At 36.0% G+C, this 14,175-nt stretch overlaps 1 protein-coding gene across 1 annotated transcript; it reads right to left on the bottom strand.

The window, feature by feature from the left end:
* Positions 1-469: 469 nt before the first annotated feature.
* LOC141598910 (RNA-dependent RNA polymerase 1-like) lies at positions 470-10,353 on the bottom strand. Its single transcript, XM_074418731.1, has 5 exons — positions 10,293-10,353; positions 6,263-6,819; positions 2,327-4,206; positions 1,784-1,934; positions 470-1,664 (listed from the first exon to the last, which is right to left on the bottom strand). The coding sequence occupies exons 2-5, from the start codon at positions 6,782-6,784 to the stop codon at positions 822-824; spliced, it is 3,396 nt and encodes a 1,131-aa protein (XP_074274832.1). The 5' UTR covers positions 6,785-6,819; positions 10,293-10,353; the 3' UTR covers positions 470-821.
* Positions 10,354-14,175: the final 3,822 nt, after the last annotated feature.

Raw genomic sequence — 14,175 nt, 5'->3', positions numbered from 1 at the left:
TAAATAATTAACATATTTATACTAATTAATATCATAAGTGGGCCCGTTTATTTAAGGAAAATCGCCATAATCTATTATTCTCTAAATTTATACTTTTAACCAAAACTATATAATATTTACATTGAAGTCCCTTGTTCAGGTCCATCACACAGCGCTAGCGATTTAAAACTATATAATATAATTAATGTGTATAGATTTATTTAATTACATGAAAGTCCCTTGGTTTCTGGAATTAATATATAGTATTGATGTATAAATAGTAGATTGTCCCACATCAGAAAAAAAAAATCCAATTTTGGTGAATATATTACTTATAAATAGTAGAATTATTATCTCACATTGAAAAATTAGTATATGGTGGGATGATTATGTGATTATAAATAAATGTTAACCCACGTATATATTAATCTTTTATTTTTTTGAAAGAGATATTATAATAATATGTAAACAAATCATTAGACATAAAATGTAAACATTAAACCCTTATAACGTTTTTTTTTTTTTTTTTTTTTTTTTTTTTTTTTTGCATTATAAACAACCACAACAGAGTACAAATGAAAGGTGGACTGACAAGAGAATATACAAAAAATAACATATCCTCAAACACAAATTCTTAACTATTTTTTTTTTTTTTTTTTTGGTTTAAACCATCCGGTAATCCGAACTACATTGGGCCGAGTAATCCGGATTTTGGGGCGTGTCCAAGGATTACGGTATTTAAACCCCTCCCAATCGCAGTTGTGGGGGATCGATCCGCAGACCTCCCTACCAAGCGCAGCCCCATGCTACCACTGCGCCAACCAACGATTGGTAATTCTTAACTAGTTCAACCCAAACTTTTTGTTAAACTCCTGCATTAAAGCTTCAAGAGCTCGGGATTTTCGGGCCAACTTCTTATTCTTCTTGATAGTTATCAACTTGTCATATACACACCAGGGAAAGCTGAGAAAATGATCTCGGTTCATTATCCCATTGTTGTATTGACCATAATAACTTGCATGGTAAGTAACATAATACCAAGCTGATGCTTTCGCATACAGGTCATTCTCTCCTAAAACCGAATCATCATCATCTGGTTCCTTGAACCATGACCGAGCTTCTTTCCTCAATGACCTGACTGCCAAAGTAAGTGCTTCAGCATCTTTCCTCTTATCGAAGGACTTTGACATGTTTATTATATTTCCACTCAGAATTTCAGCTTCAGTTTCTATTCCATAATAATCCATCAAATTCCCGAGCTTGTAGTCGTATTGAGTTTTGTGATAGTGGGCATCAGCAACATGATCCTCGAACCCGTCATGCTCCATGTCAGGGTCGTAAGAGCGTTTGGCCATTTCACGGGTGAATTCTCTTATGGGTAGTGCTTGAGGAGATCTTGCTTTTACTTCCCTAAACAACTTTCCAATCACGTTGGTAGACTCGTAGGTTGGCTTGTCGGGCTTATCCATAAAATCAGGGAATTCTTTTACATGGAGATTCTGTGGAATAACAGCAGGAACCCCGGTTTTGGGGAAGTCAACAGCAATGGAAAATAGCTTTGCAAGCTTTATACATTGGCTACTCATTGCCTTGTCCACCTGCCTGTCCGCAAAGGCAGTGTGTGCATTTGAAATTATCCCTAAACTGTCATTGATTATATAGTTGGCAAAGTATTCCATCACTTCCTGCACAACCAAAATGTATAATACACAGGATGAAAATATTAGTATGACTGTTTAAATGATTGTTAAACAATGTATGTATAATACACAGAGGATGAAAATATTAAGAGAAGAAAAACAACCTCCATGGTAACATCATGATCCAGCTCCTCACTCTTTTCAGCTGAGTAATCCATGGGCTCAACTTGGCGAGTAGGTATTAGCTCCGAGTCCCAACAGACAAAGTATATATCTCCGTCTAAGTCACTTCCAGAACATTCATTTGGATGAGGCCTGATATAGGAAATAACTATTTTTCAAATACCAAAATTGAAAGTTTCCCATGTTAGTATAAGCTAATCACATTTTATGATATATTGGTTAACATGGGATATGTCACTCTACTTCCCAGACAAACTATTTTGCACTAGCCAAGTTAGTATAAGCTAATCACATTTTGTCTGGGATGTTCCTGCTTTACATCCCAGACAAACTATTTTGCACTAACAAAATAAGTAGTATAAGCTAATCACATTTTATGATATATTGGTTAATATCAATGACATATCCCATGTTAATATCATGGGATATGTCATCACCGTGACACATGATATTAACATGGGATATGTCATTGATATTAACCATATCTCCTCAGAGATCAATAATACAAAAATGAATTTTAATACCTGATCCCTTTCTGGGGAAACACAACACAATCAACCATGTGATGTAAAGCAGGAACATCTACGGCCGTCAAAACACGCATATCACCAGGATGAAGACAGGGATTCTTGGCAACAACCACCTTTCGTTGCAATACACAATTTGGTTCACCCTGAGAGCCTCTATTTTTGATTAGTTCGTTTCCAACATCTCGGAATCTTCCACCAGAAACCTGAACAAACACCTGACCATATTCCAAGGATTTGGTTTCATCAAGGCAACCCATTAATGCTCTACCTTTTGGAATAAAAATTCTTGATTTTGTCCTCAATTCCTGCAACTTTGCTTCACGGAATGATTGCAGCATCATTGACAGGAATGGTTCAGCATCTGGCTTGTAGCCACATTTAAGCATTTCTTTAAGAATGTTAGTAACCTCCCCAGGGCACATAAGTTCCAGTGCCGATTGTGCCTTAAGTGGGTCTGTCAGAATGGCATCCAATTGTTCTAGAGCTTCTTTTTGTTTCTTTTCAAACGCACCATCTTGTACACCAAGGGTTGACAGAAGGGTAATCAACTGACGATTCAAATAACAAGGCTGATACTTACTATACGCAAGCACATCCAGTTTATTGTTTTCTGATTTATACTTACACATACTAGGTCGCAGAGATAGCTTCCAAAGTGATGTTGGATCGACAGCCACAACCCCCTTGTATCCACCATATCTGATCTGGAAAGCAGACGGCATAGTAGAACTTTTCAAACCACATTTAGTTGCCACTTTGCGAGCAAAATCAGCTGATATTTTCCCAATGCCATCAGAGAACACATATGATTTTAACCCGTGAATGCTTTTTACATCAGGTATCTCATCTACTTCATGACTAGCAACAGTGAGAGTTTCTGTTGATGACCCAAAAGATTGACCAAGTCTAGCTGCATATTTTGCCACATTTCTAATATCTTTAAAATCGCCCATCCAAGTTCTAATATCGTCCGCAGAGAGTCCAGGCCGGGAAGCAAACATCCACGCAGAGCTTTCTCGCAATTGACTTGATGAGAAGGCCAGGAACTCAAACTTCTTATCATCAATAACTATGCCGTTTCTCAGAACGGAACGAATCCTTGCATCGATTTCAGTTCGCCTGACTACACTAAATTCAGAGGAGATACGCGGAGACAAATCTGTTGAGTATAGTTTCTCCAAATTCTCGTCCACAAAAGACACGCGAAGAAAGTTATTTATGTCATTGGAAAATTTCCTAATCACCCTATTAGAAACATTCACCTCTGGCCCACAAAAGTACACTCTACATGGAGTTACTTGAACCCTGCGGACGTAAACCAACCCTTCATCTAAGGAAATAGTTGGCCTTGCAGGACGTCTCCTAGATGAGAGATACTTGGTATACTCTTGTTTTAACCACTCAACTGGGTTATAGCAGCACTCCTTCTGGTGGTGCAGTCTTTCGAGTGCAGATTCAATGCAGGCCTTGTCAATCCTACATGGATCGATCATCTGATAGAAACTACGGTTTAGATTTGGGCCAGTAAGGCATCCATTTTGGATCAAGTTATTCACCTTAAACAAGATCTCGAATGGTAACTTGATTCCTGTGGGAGGAGAAACTATTGGAACAAGTTCAAAGTTCTGGGAGAAGGTATTGCCTGGCCTTAGAGTGAAGGGCCCTTCATTCTCTTTGAAGTAAACAAAGTTATCTTTGAAGTCTGGAAGCTCACTGTTATATGGGAGCTCTAAACAAAAGACAGATGATTGTCCTATGCAACCTAATGTGGTGAAATCAGTTGTCCTAAACCACTGATCATCTTGTGCATCCTTGACAAAATACTGTACGAAAGTACGTTCAGCCTTTTCGAAAATCCGAGGAGCACCAAACAGCTGAAATATTAGGAAAACATTGTCACACTTTTACTTTATAGCATTGAATGGAGATAAGAACATAGACTTGGTCAAGAATAGATTAACATTTAAATAGTACAAAGATGAAAATTAGTGGATTGCTCAACAAGAGACCAAGTACTTTAGCCTAACAATTTGAGCGTTATGTTTACGTATGTTTCCCATAAGGAGTTAGTTGGTATATTTTGACAGCAGAATAACTTCTTCAGCTATATAAAAACAACAGCGCCTTAGTCCCAAAGCGATTTGGGGTTGGCTAACATGGACTGTCTTATGGGACCGTCGTGTGATCAACAAAAAACAGAGAAAAGGGGAACACGATGGTAAAACGAAGATGTTTTGTGAACACTTAAAACTAAAAGTTGTGGGCGATACTGGTTGAGTAAGCAAGGTCAGGATGGCGTTTTGTAAATCCACGAAGAATGGTGCCAAGAGAGACAGAAATCAGACAGTTTACAGTAATAGGTCAGCAAGCAAGGTGATACTGGTGGTGCAACCAAATTTCTCTTCATGGTATCCTAAGGACAGCTTCTAAGTTCTAACGCTGAAGTACTGAACAAGGAGGTTGACACAGATTGGCAGAAGTTATCCTAAAACGCTCCACGGAAGAGACCAAAGAAGAGCATTTGCAACAGCAATTAACAAGTTGACAAAAGAAAGGTTACTAAATAGCCTCTTCATTAAGCTGAAAAGAATAAGGGGTAAATTAACAATTTTACAACAGGCAAAGTCACGTTTTCAGGACCTTTGCTACATGTTTTGATCAGAAGCTACTAAAGAATTGTGCATACATTCCGAATCCGTTTCTAAAATGGGCGATTTTCACTAATTATTTAACGGAATAGGTCGATTCCCAAAATAATTGTCGAAAATGGGTCCACGTAGGCTTGGAATTTACGAAGCTATGGTCAAGGGTCAAATCGCCACGGTGCTTGGCGGCTTACTTCGAAGACATATTTCCGCGACTCCCCTCCCCTTCCCGGTTTCATAGCCCCAAATCAGGAAAAAAAAAAAAAAAGTTAGGCCAAGTAGCCAGCCCCCATGGCTACTTTAGGCCAAATTCGCCAGCCCCCATGGCCATGGCTACTTGAATCTGAGACATACTCAGCTATTTCGTCAAAATTGGCCCAAACATTGCCCATCCAAGTTGCCAAGGTGCATGACGACTTTAGGCCAAGTCGCCAGCCCCCATGACGATTTTATGCTGAATTATCATAACAGCAAAATTTAGGTTTGGTTGCAATTTGGGTATGGTCGCCAACCGAGATGGCGACTTAAATACAAACCTAGGTTCGGGTATGACGTGGACCCATTTTGGGTAATTAATTTCAAAGTCGACCCATTTCGTTAAATAATTAGTCAAAATAGCCCATTTTAGCAAAAAATTCATACATTCCTCCTCAAAAAGTCGTTAGAAAGTGATGATATTATGTTATAAGAAGGTTTTGAAACAGCATTCAAGATTTAAAGCCATGTATTCCTATGACATAAAGCAAAGAAAGAACGACATTATTCCTTCATTATCCTTAATTCCCTAATCCCTAGTAGTTATTGCAGTAATGGTTTTAAGAATTCAAAAAAGCATCTATAAAATCAAAATGTAGTACGGAGTATTATATGCTGCAGTATGAAAGTGTTAGGAGTGTTAGCATAGCCACAGTGAGACAACGCTTGTCTTAGATAAATACATAAAAACTATGGAAACCATAGAATATATCTTTATCTAATAGTAGTTCTACCAAGTTCGCATTTGTAAAGGCAAATCTTAGTTTCCAATTTGTTGTCATGAAATATAACATCCTCTTTCCAAGGATCTGCTAACCAAGCCATGAAAGGAATGCAGTCAAAAAATATGACAGTGTTCACTCAACCCCATCAGATTCTCTATTAGAGTCTACGCGAAATGGATGTTACATATTCATGCCAAGTTAGGCAACTATAGCCTGAACTCTAAGCCAAGACTTTTTTTATTACATACAGGAATGCAGACAAAAAATATACTCATATAATTGTTCAGTCAGGTTGAGATACATACCTGGATGAGAAGATACTTTGAGTGACAACCACGTGGGTGTCGCAGTTCAATCTGCCAAATACTCTCGTAAGATAGTTCAAGCTTGTATTCCTTGGAATTGGAGCTAAGCTCAAAATACAATTTCCTCAGACTATAGCCGAATGATAGTGAAACATCAGGTGCCTCCCAAAATTTAACAAATTCATCATTTGCAACTTGGCATCCAACATGCAGTGTTATATTCTCGATCTTATGCTGATTAGTTCTTGGTCGAGGCACAATATCTTGATCCACCTCCCGCGCCTTCAAATAGTTACTTTGAAACCATAATTTCTTACGACGTTCACACAAACTCATGATAACACGTGCTAATTTAACTGCACTGAATTGTACTATAACATATACTTTGCCCTTGCCAGACTTAAACGGTTTTACTTTCAAAGCATAAACCGTTCCTTCGCCTGTGTGAGACTCCAAATATGTTTTGACTTGTTCTGCAGACACAGTAGATGGGAAACCAGACACCTGGATTGTCTTCCCCATATAGTGAGAGTAGCTGAGTAGGTAAAGAAATGTCACTGCAGATAACCAAGATAAGTGTTTAGATAGTCCAGAATTGAAGAGAAAATTTACTCCAATAGTAAAGGAAATATAATTTAGAGTAAATTAACAATTACTCCCTTTTATAAACCACTTTTTTAAAATAACTCCCTTATGAAAACTTTTAAATAATTTACTCCCATAAAAGGTTCTCGGGTAAAAAATTACACCCAAATTAACAATCCGATGAAAAATCTTTTTTTATAACCGTTTTGCCCCTGTGTAAATTAATATCAAGCTCCCCCATTTGCAAAAGTGGTGCTGGACTTCTCGCACTATTCTTCAACACCTACACCTACACCACCATCTCCATCTTTTAATTGTGAACTCGAAATCAGATCTTCGTCTTGCCTCAATCACGGTAGCCTCTAATTCCGATCAGCAGCACCATTTCCCACGCCCCTCATCTGCCTTCGAGCTCGGAATCGAAATCTACACCACTTCATTCACGCACCATTGGAGCAACAACACCATTAGTCAACCAACATCGTTGTACTCACCATAATCCACCAACATTCTCCAACCATCGACCACCGAATTACCCATCAACTCAGCGCACCAACCCAATTCGAGACCACCATCATCAATCAATAACCTTGTCATCAAGCTCACCCAATCCTCAAGCCACCAGTCACGTCCACCGCTGCTCAGGAGATACCCAGATCGAAATTCAAGCAAGAATCGAACCAAAAATCAAGATTGTGCCTTTTACTTCCGCCTTCCGCTCCTGAACTTTTGCAATTAATGATTATCTACTAGCTAATGATTTATGTATGATTCCGAAAAGGAATATTATTAATTAATAATAAAAATTAATTTATTAATAATAAAGGAAGTGGGAAGGAAGAATTTTTGAAAAAAGGGTGAAAGATAAACGAGGGTACTAAATGTACCAGAAAGTAGGGTGGTAATGATAATGGTAATGGTGATGGTGCTGAGTGCTGACTGCTGTGTAATGGTACGAGTTTGATAATGAGAGTTTTAGTAAGAGAATGAGGCCTACCGGCTACCGCCAAAATTGTGCCACTCACACTTTCTCTCTTCTGCCGACTGAAAAAAAATGGATGGATGTCATTAAATCCCCACTATTCATTATTGTGTCGGTCGTAGGGGTGGCTAGGCTAAAGTGCGCGGTGGTGGTAGTGTTGTTGTGTTAGTCCGTCGGTGTTGGTATAAAGAATTAAAGTGAGGAGAGTAAGAGAGAGAAAACAAGATGCAGCTAGGGGTATTTTGGTCATAAATTTAGGCCTTAAAACTGAAAATTTGAAAATTGACGGAATATGTCACCGGAAAGACAAAATGGGTGCAACTTTTTAACTGAGAACATTTTATGGGAGTAAATTATTAAAAAGTTTTCATAAGGGAGTTATTTTAGAAAAGTGGTTTATAAAAGGAAGTAATTGTTAATTTACTCTATAATTTATTACTTGTCTATATGGACTTTATATTAGAGCTGATCATATGGCCCATGCCCGCTAGCCCGACCCGACCCATGCCCGATTTTTCCCCGGGCTTGGGCCTCAATTTTAGGCCCGAAAAGCCCACGGCCCGAAGCCCATATATAGCCCGATTCAATATAATAGGGGCGGGTTTGGGCCGCCTTTACGGCCCAAATTTTGGCCCGGCCCGGCCTGAACATATGCAAAATTTACGAATATGTACAATTTAAGAATGTTAATAAGCATTAAGTAAAATAATTAACCAATCAATTGTTGTATTGTAAATAAACCGTAATAACTTGTTTACATGTATTAGTTTGATAAGGCTTAGTATTTTCCTTCACCAGTATTTATATGATAAAAAATGCGCTAATGATTTTGTATCATACTAGTGCCGATAAATTGTTTACCATTATCGGCGTGCTAAGTCAATGTTTTTGAGCCTAAAGAAAAAACAAATATCAAATCAATTATAACACTACAACAACATACAGTGAGCACCGCACTAAAATATAATATTACACTACTAAAAATTGTGTATTTAGTTTGTATGAGTCACCTCAAGCAGTATGTTCATAAAAGCTACATTAGGTTACTACTTCTTAATTGCAATACTCGACAAAAATCACACAATTCTATACAAAATTTTTGATAACAAATACACAAAGTATTATAACTTCATAATGGGGATTTCTAAACTTATTTCAAGAGGAAAAATATTTGGCCCGAATCGGTCTGAAAGCCCGCTTAAGCCTGGGTTTGGGCCGACAAAATAGGCCCGCACTTGTAGCCCGGCCCGGCCCGATCCGCGCACTTGGGCTTAATTTAATGCTTGGGCCCGGCCCGGCCCATGATCACCTCTACTTTATATATGCACCCATATTAGAGGTGATCATGGGCCGGGCCAATTTGGGCTTGGGCCGCGCCTTTCTAACAAAAGCGGCCCATTTGTGTGGGTCGGGCCGGGTCGGGCCAAATGCGTGGGCTTATTTAGAAAGCCCAAATCCGGCCCTTATGGGCCTAAATGGACTTTTTCGGGCCCTAAAATTTACGACTTATCTTTGGAAATAATTAGTGTAATACCTTTAGTTACAACTTTTAAAATATACATAGTGTATAAAATTGTACAAAATATGATGAAATGCATATGAATTGCTCAATAAAATAAAATAAAGACAAACATCGCCAACTCAGAATGCTTAATAATGCATTGGTATATATGATTTATGTTATGTATACTTTGTTTTATAAATCTAAAAAAATATAGTTGAATTTGTAAAAAGTTGGGTATAACTTTTACGCTACTTAGAAAAAATATTCATTATTAATAAATATGGGTCGGGCCGGGCCAAAATTTGGGCCAAACCCGGCCCCAAAATATTTTGGGCCTTTTTAGGCCGTCCCATGGGCTTTTTTGGGCCAAAACTAAAGGCCCAAGCCCTTCAAAAAGCAGGCCGGACCGGGTAGGGCCAACGGACTTGGGCCATTTGATCAGCTCTAACCCATATGCCATATTACTTGAAAGTCTACCATAAGAATAAACGCCGATTAAGAGAAACCAGCAAAGCAATCAAAGTATCAGACACTCTTAAGCAGCATTTTTACCAAATACTACCTCTATTTCACTTTTACATCAGAAAAGAAAAAAGGGAGTGAGTATTGAAAATTGAAATGTCCAGACATGAACTCAAACAACACAAATAACCGCCATTTTCAACTCGGATATCTAACAAAGATCTTTACATCAGAAAAGCTAAACACGAATTTTTGTGTAACATGGATTTATCCGTATTAAACATGAAACGGGTCAAATAGTTAGATGATCATCTTGAAACAGTGTGCGTTAAGTAAGTAGTCAGTTAAAAATTAATCTAAAGAATAATGACAAATATCATTTCTAAAGAAGCAATCCTGCATTATCATAAGATGATCATCTTGAAACAGTGTGTGTTAAGTACTCATAAAAATTAAAAAATTAAAAATAAAGAAAGTAAGAGGAAAGTGAAGAGGACCTTAATAATTGAGAAGCTGGATGATACTTGCTTAATAGGAGAGAAAACTGTTTTGACTGTATTCAGTTGATAGTCACAAGTAAGGTATATATATACCAATGGGAAGGGAAGCCAAAAAGGTTGTCGTCTGGGATGTGCCCACTTCTTCGTACATGTACGGTATATTGAATTTTTTATTTTAAAGAAATTTATACAAAATTGGTAGCTCATCAATTGTTCACATTTGCCATCATTGTATTTTGCTTTGAGAAATAAAAAAATTAAAACTGAAAATTAATCGAGAAAATTGAGTAATGTATTGAAATATATTTTAATAAAAATATTTTTTACACCACAAATCTAATGATTTCAATTTATCAACTTTCTCAATTTTTTTGCCGTGGAACTAATAATACATGCACGGTAATATTGAATTTTTTATTTTATTAAATTTATACAAAATTGGTAGCTCATCAATTGCTAGAAAATGGGCTAATTTACCAATCGTTGGTAGGGAGGTATGCGGATCGATCCCCCACAGTTGCGATTGGGAGGGGTTTAAATACCGTAATCCTTGGACACGCCCCGAAATTCGGATTAGTCGTCCCAATGTGGTTCGGATTACCGGATGGTTTAGACCAAAAAAAATGAAATTAATGCTTAAAGAGATGAAATGAGAACCATACTTGTGCGTTTTGATGAAACACACACCATAAAAAGACCTACCACTCACTTAAGTGAGACCAAATAAAGATGAAATAACCTTTAAGGAGGTTCTACCTTACCAATTTTGTAGCTTGCCAAAAGTCATGATCAAGCCTACTTGGTTTAATTTTCATCTCCCACCTACTATGTCAAGACATCCTCATGCATGTTATATCCCGTCATAAGTAGCGAATCAAGAGCTATCAAGCCAAAAATGGGACAAATAAGAGGGCATAAGTAGGATGAGCAAAGAATTAGAAGAAAAAATTCACACAAATTTTTCAAAAATTCTCATTAAATCTATACTAACTAAATGCAAACTAACTAATATGCGAATGCACTTTCCCCCTAAGCTAAACACAACATTGTCCTCAATGTGACAACAATCAAATTACCCAACTAAACCATAAAAATGACGCAAAACACATAAACAAGAAGGACAAGAGGTCATATTTAATGGGTTGCGAGAAATTAAACTAAAATGCAAAACAAATAAAAGTATGTTACTTTTTAGGCAATAATTCTAATATCACGTGTCACCGGAGTGTGAGTTATGACTAATAATTTTAATATTTATGCTAAAAATTACGCAAAAGATAAATTAATTTCTTAAAACCTAACTATTTTGTTTTTACGCAAAAGTTTTTAAAAGTATTTTAGATCAAATCCAATCCAATAAGGCAATAATTAAGAAAAATTTGCATGTCTTAGTGATACATTTTTTTAAAAAAAAAGGAGTTTAAAATGCTTATTTTAGTAATAAACTAATAATAATGTATTGAAATTTGGGTATTATGATTATGACGAAGGACAACTAAACTAGAACCTTCTAAGACTATCCCCAAGCAGTGGTCACGCTAACTAGGTTACGACCCGATTTTACTCTTAATTCCACCTTATTAACCTTGACCTATTTTCAGCCTCCCAAGCAGAAGGTCGCGACCTAGGTCATCAACCCAATCATTTTCCACTTCACAACATTCTCAATCATACCTCGCTATCATATTATATACTTTTTTTTATTATTTTTTTATTGTTCCACCAATCAAATTTGGACACGTAGGAGGTCACATAAGTGGTCAATTTGTGACCAAAGGGACCAAGTTTGGTCACAAATTGACCTTTGATCACAAATTAACAACTTTGGTCACCAATTAAGTACCTTAATTACCCCATTAACCATGACCAAGCAAGGTCATGACCAAGCAATTGACCTTGCTTGGGAATGGTCTAAATAGTTCTACATTATTCTCGATACTTCTACATGATTTCAAATGGTTCTGAAAAGTTCTAGATCCTTCTACATGATTCCAAACTTGATTGAGATTATCCTTCTTCCTTAACTACGTAATTTAAGCCCTTCAAAAAAAAAAAAAAAAAAAAAAAACTATGTAATTTAAGAAGGATCTAGAATTGTTCAAAAAACTTGGCAACCACGTTCTACTTTTCTCCATCATTCCCGGGCCCACTTACCCACTTTCTCACACTCTTTCTAGTCCACCCCAGTCAACCCTCTTCTCCATCTCTTAGCCCATTAAGGAAGCCATTCTTATAGTATCCTACACTCATATGTACGATACTCCATACTCCCCTACGCATCCTCAACTTCCTCTTTTTTTCTTTTTTCTTTTTTTTTTCTTTTTATATATATATATATATATATATATATATATATATATTTTAAAACAAAAAATTAACTTACGTAGTGTTACATTCACAATATAACACTATTATATATTCATTTTAAGTTTAGTGAATATGACGATGTTGCTTAATTAATACGGAAAATTCACGTGATATCCTCGAACTTTGTCATTTTGCACATAGTACCCAATTTTTTAAATTTGTGTACATTATACCCTCCATGTTTGATTTTCATGCACAACATATCATTTTTGTCGCTGTAAAAAAAGTCAATTGTACATAACTCCTAGATCAGAATTCAGAATTGGCCAATTTTTTTTCGTTAAATGATTATCTCGTCATAATCTACGATTTGAGAAAAAAAAATTGCCGATTGACATTTTATTGGGTTTTTTTAACGAAAATCACAAATTAAACATAGCTTCGATCATAAATTTCCGAATGACCATTTTCGTTTTATCAATTTATAGATCTCGAAGAGTTAATCAATTTGAAAAAAAAAATTAGTCAATTCCGATTTCTGGTCTATAATTTATGCTCAATTGAAAATTTTAAAAACGATAAAAATGACACTTTGTGCTTGAAAATCAAATTTCAAGGATATCACGTGCACAAACTTAAAAAGTTGGGTACCATTGAAAAATGTCAAAGTTCGAGGGTACCACGTGAATTTTCCGTAATTAATATGTGTTTTATAGTGTGATATTCACAATAAGACACTATCATATTCAATTTCAGTTTAGTGAATATGACAGTGAAGTTTGATGGATATGTATTATATAGTGTGATATTCATCTCATGGTTCTATTATATTCAATTTCAGTTTAGTGAATATGACATTTATAGTTTAGTGAATATGACTTTATTTGTTCAAATATATTGAACCATAACCATGAATATTTTATTTCATATCAAAACCGCATAATATAAAATAATTTAAAGGAATAAAAACAATTATGTGATATGATAGGAATATGTCAATTTCGTGATGTGAATATGTGAAGAAAAATAAAATAAATAACAAAATATATCAAATATGATCTCTATTTGTAGAGAAATAAAAATTATGAATAATGATATATATTTTTTTTTTTATAATTTATTATATTTAAGATTTATTTATTATAAGAAAAAATTAAAGAAAGAGAGTACCATAGACCATATTCCTGGGTGCATGGTATAATTTACCCATAAGGAAGCGGGAATATTTACTAAATAATCACTTAAATTACCATGAGTAGGTCTCCTGAGAGACGGTCTCTTAATAAGCTTTATTGAGAGACCATTGTACAATTTTAAGAAAAAATGGTACTAAAGGTAATAAAATAGGTACAAATCATGATTAATAATAAAATGGGTACATTTATTATGTAAATAGGTACGAAATTACTATGTCACGATCAATAATAAAAAGGGTACGAAATACAAATAAAAGGGTACGAAAGTTTGGTCTCTCAATAACTTGGTGAGAGACCATCTCTCCCAAATTTTAGTAAATTACCATTATACCCCATCCAAAACGTACGAATTCCCAACCACTCCGCCTAAGGTAAAC

Source organism: Silene latifolia, chromosome 9 (assembly GCF_048544455.1).
Source record: "Silene latifolia isolate original U9 population chromosome 9, ASM4854445v1, whole genome shotgun sequence".
NCBI classification, from domain to species: domain Eukaryota; kingdom Viridiplantae; phylum Streptophyta; class Magnoliopsida; order Caryophyllales; family Caryophyllaceae; genus Silene; species Silene latifolia.
Note: the sequence above shows the minus strand (reverse complement) of the source record. Positions and strands in the feature narration are given on the sequence as shown.

What these genes read in the sequence shown, in the direction of transcription:
- LOC141598910 (XM_074418731.1), bottom strand. Translation starts at nt 6,784, where the DNA reads ATGGGGAAGACAATCCAGGTGTCTGGTTTCCCATCTACTGTGTCTGCA. An exon ending in CAAAGTATCTTCTCATCCAG is followed by an intron (nt 4,207 to 6,262) that starts GTATGTATCTCA and finishes CTAATATTTCAG; the next exon opens with CTGTTTGGTGCTCCTCGGAT. An exon ending in ATCATGATGTTACCATGGAG is followed by an intron (nt 1,665 to 1,783) that starts GTTGTTTTTCTT and finishes TTGGTTGTGCAG; the next exon opens with GAAGTGATGGAATACTTTGC.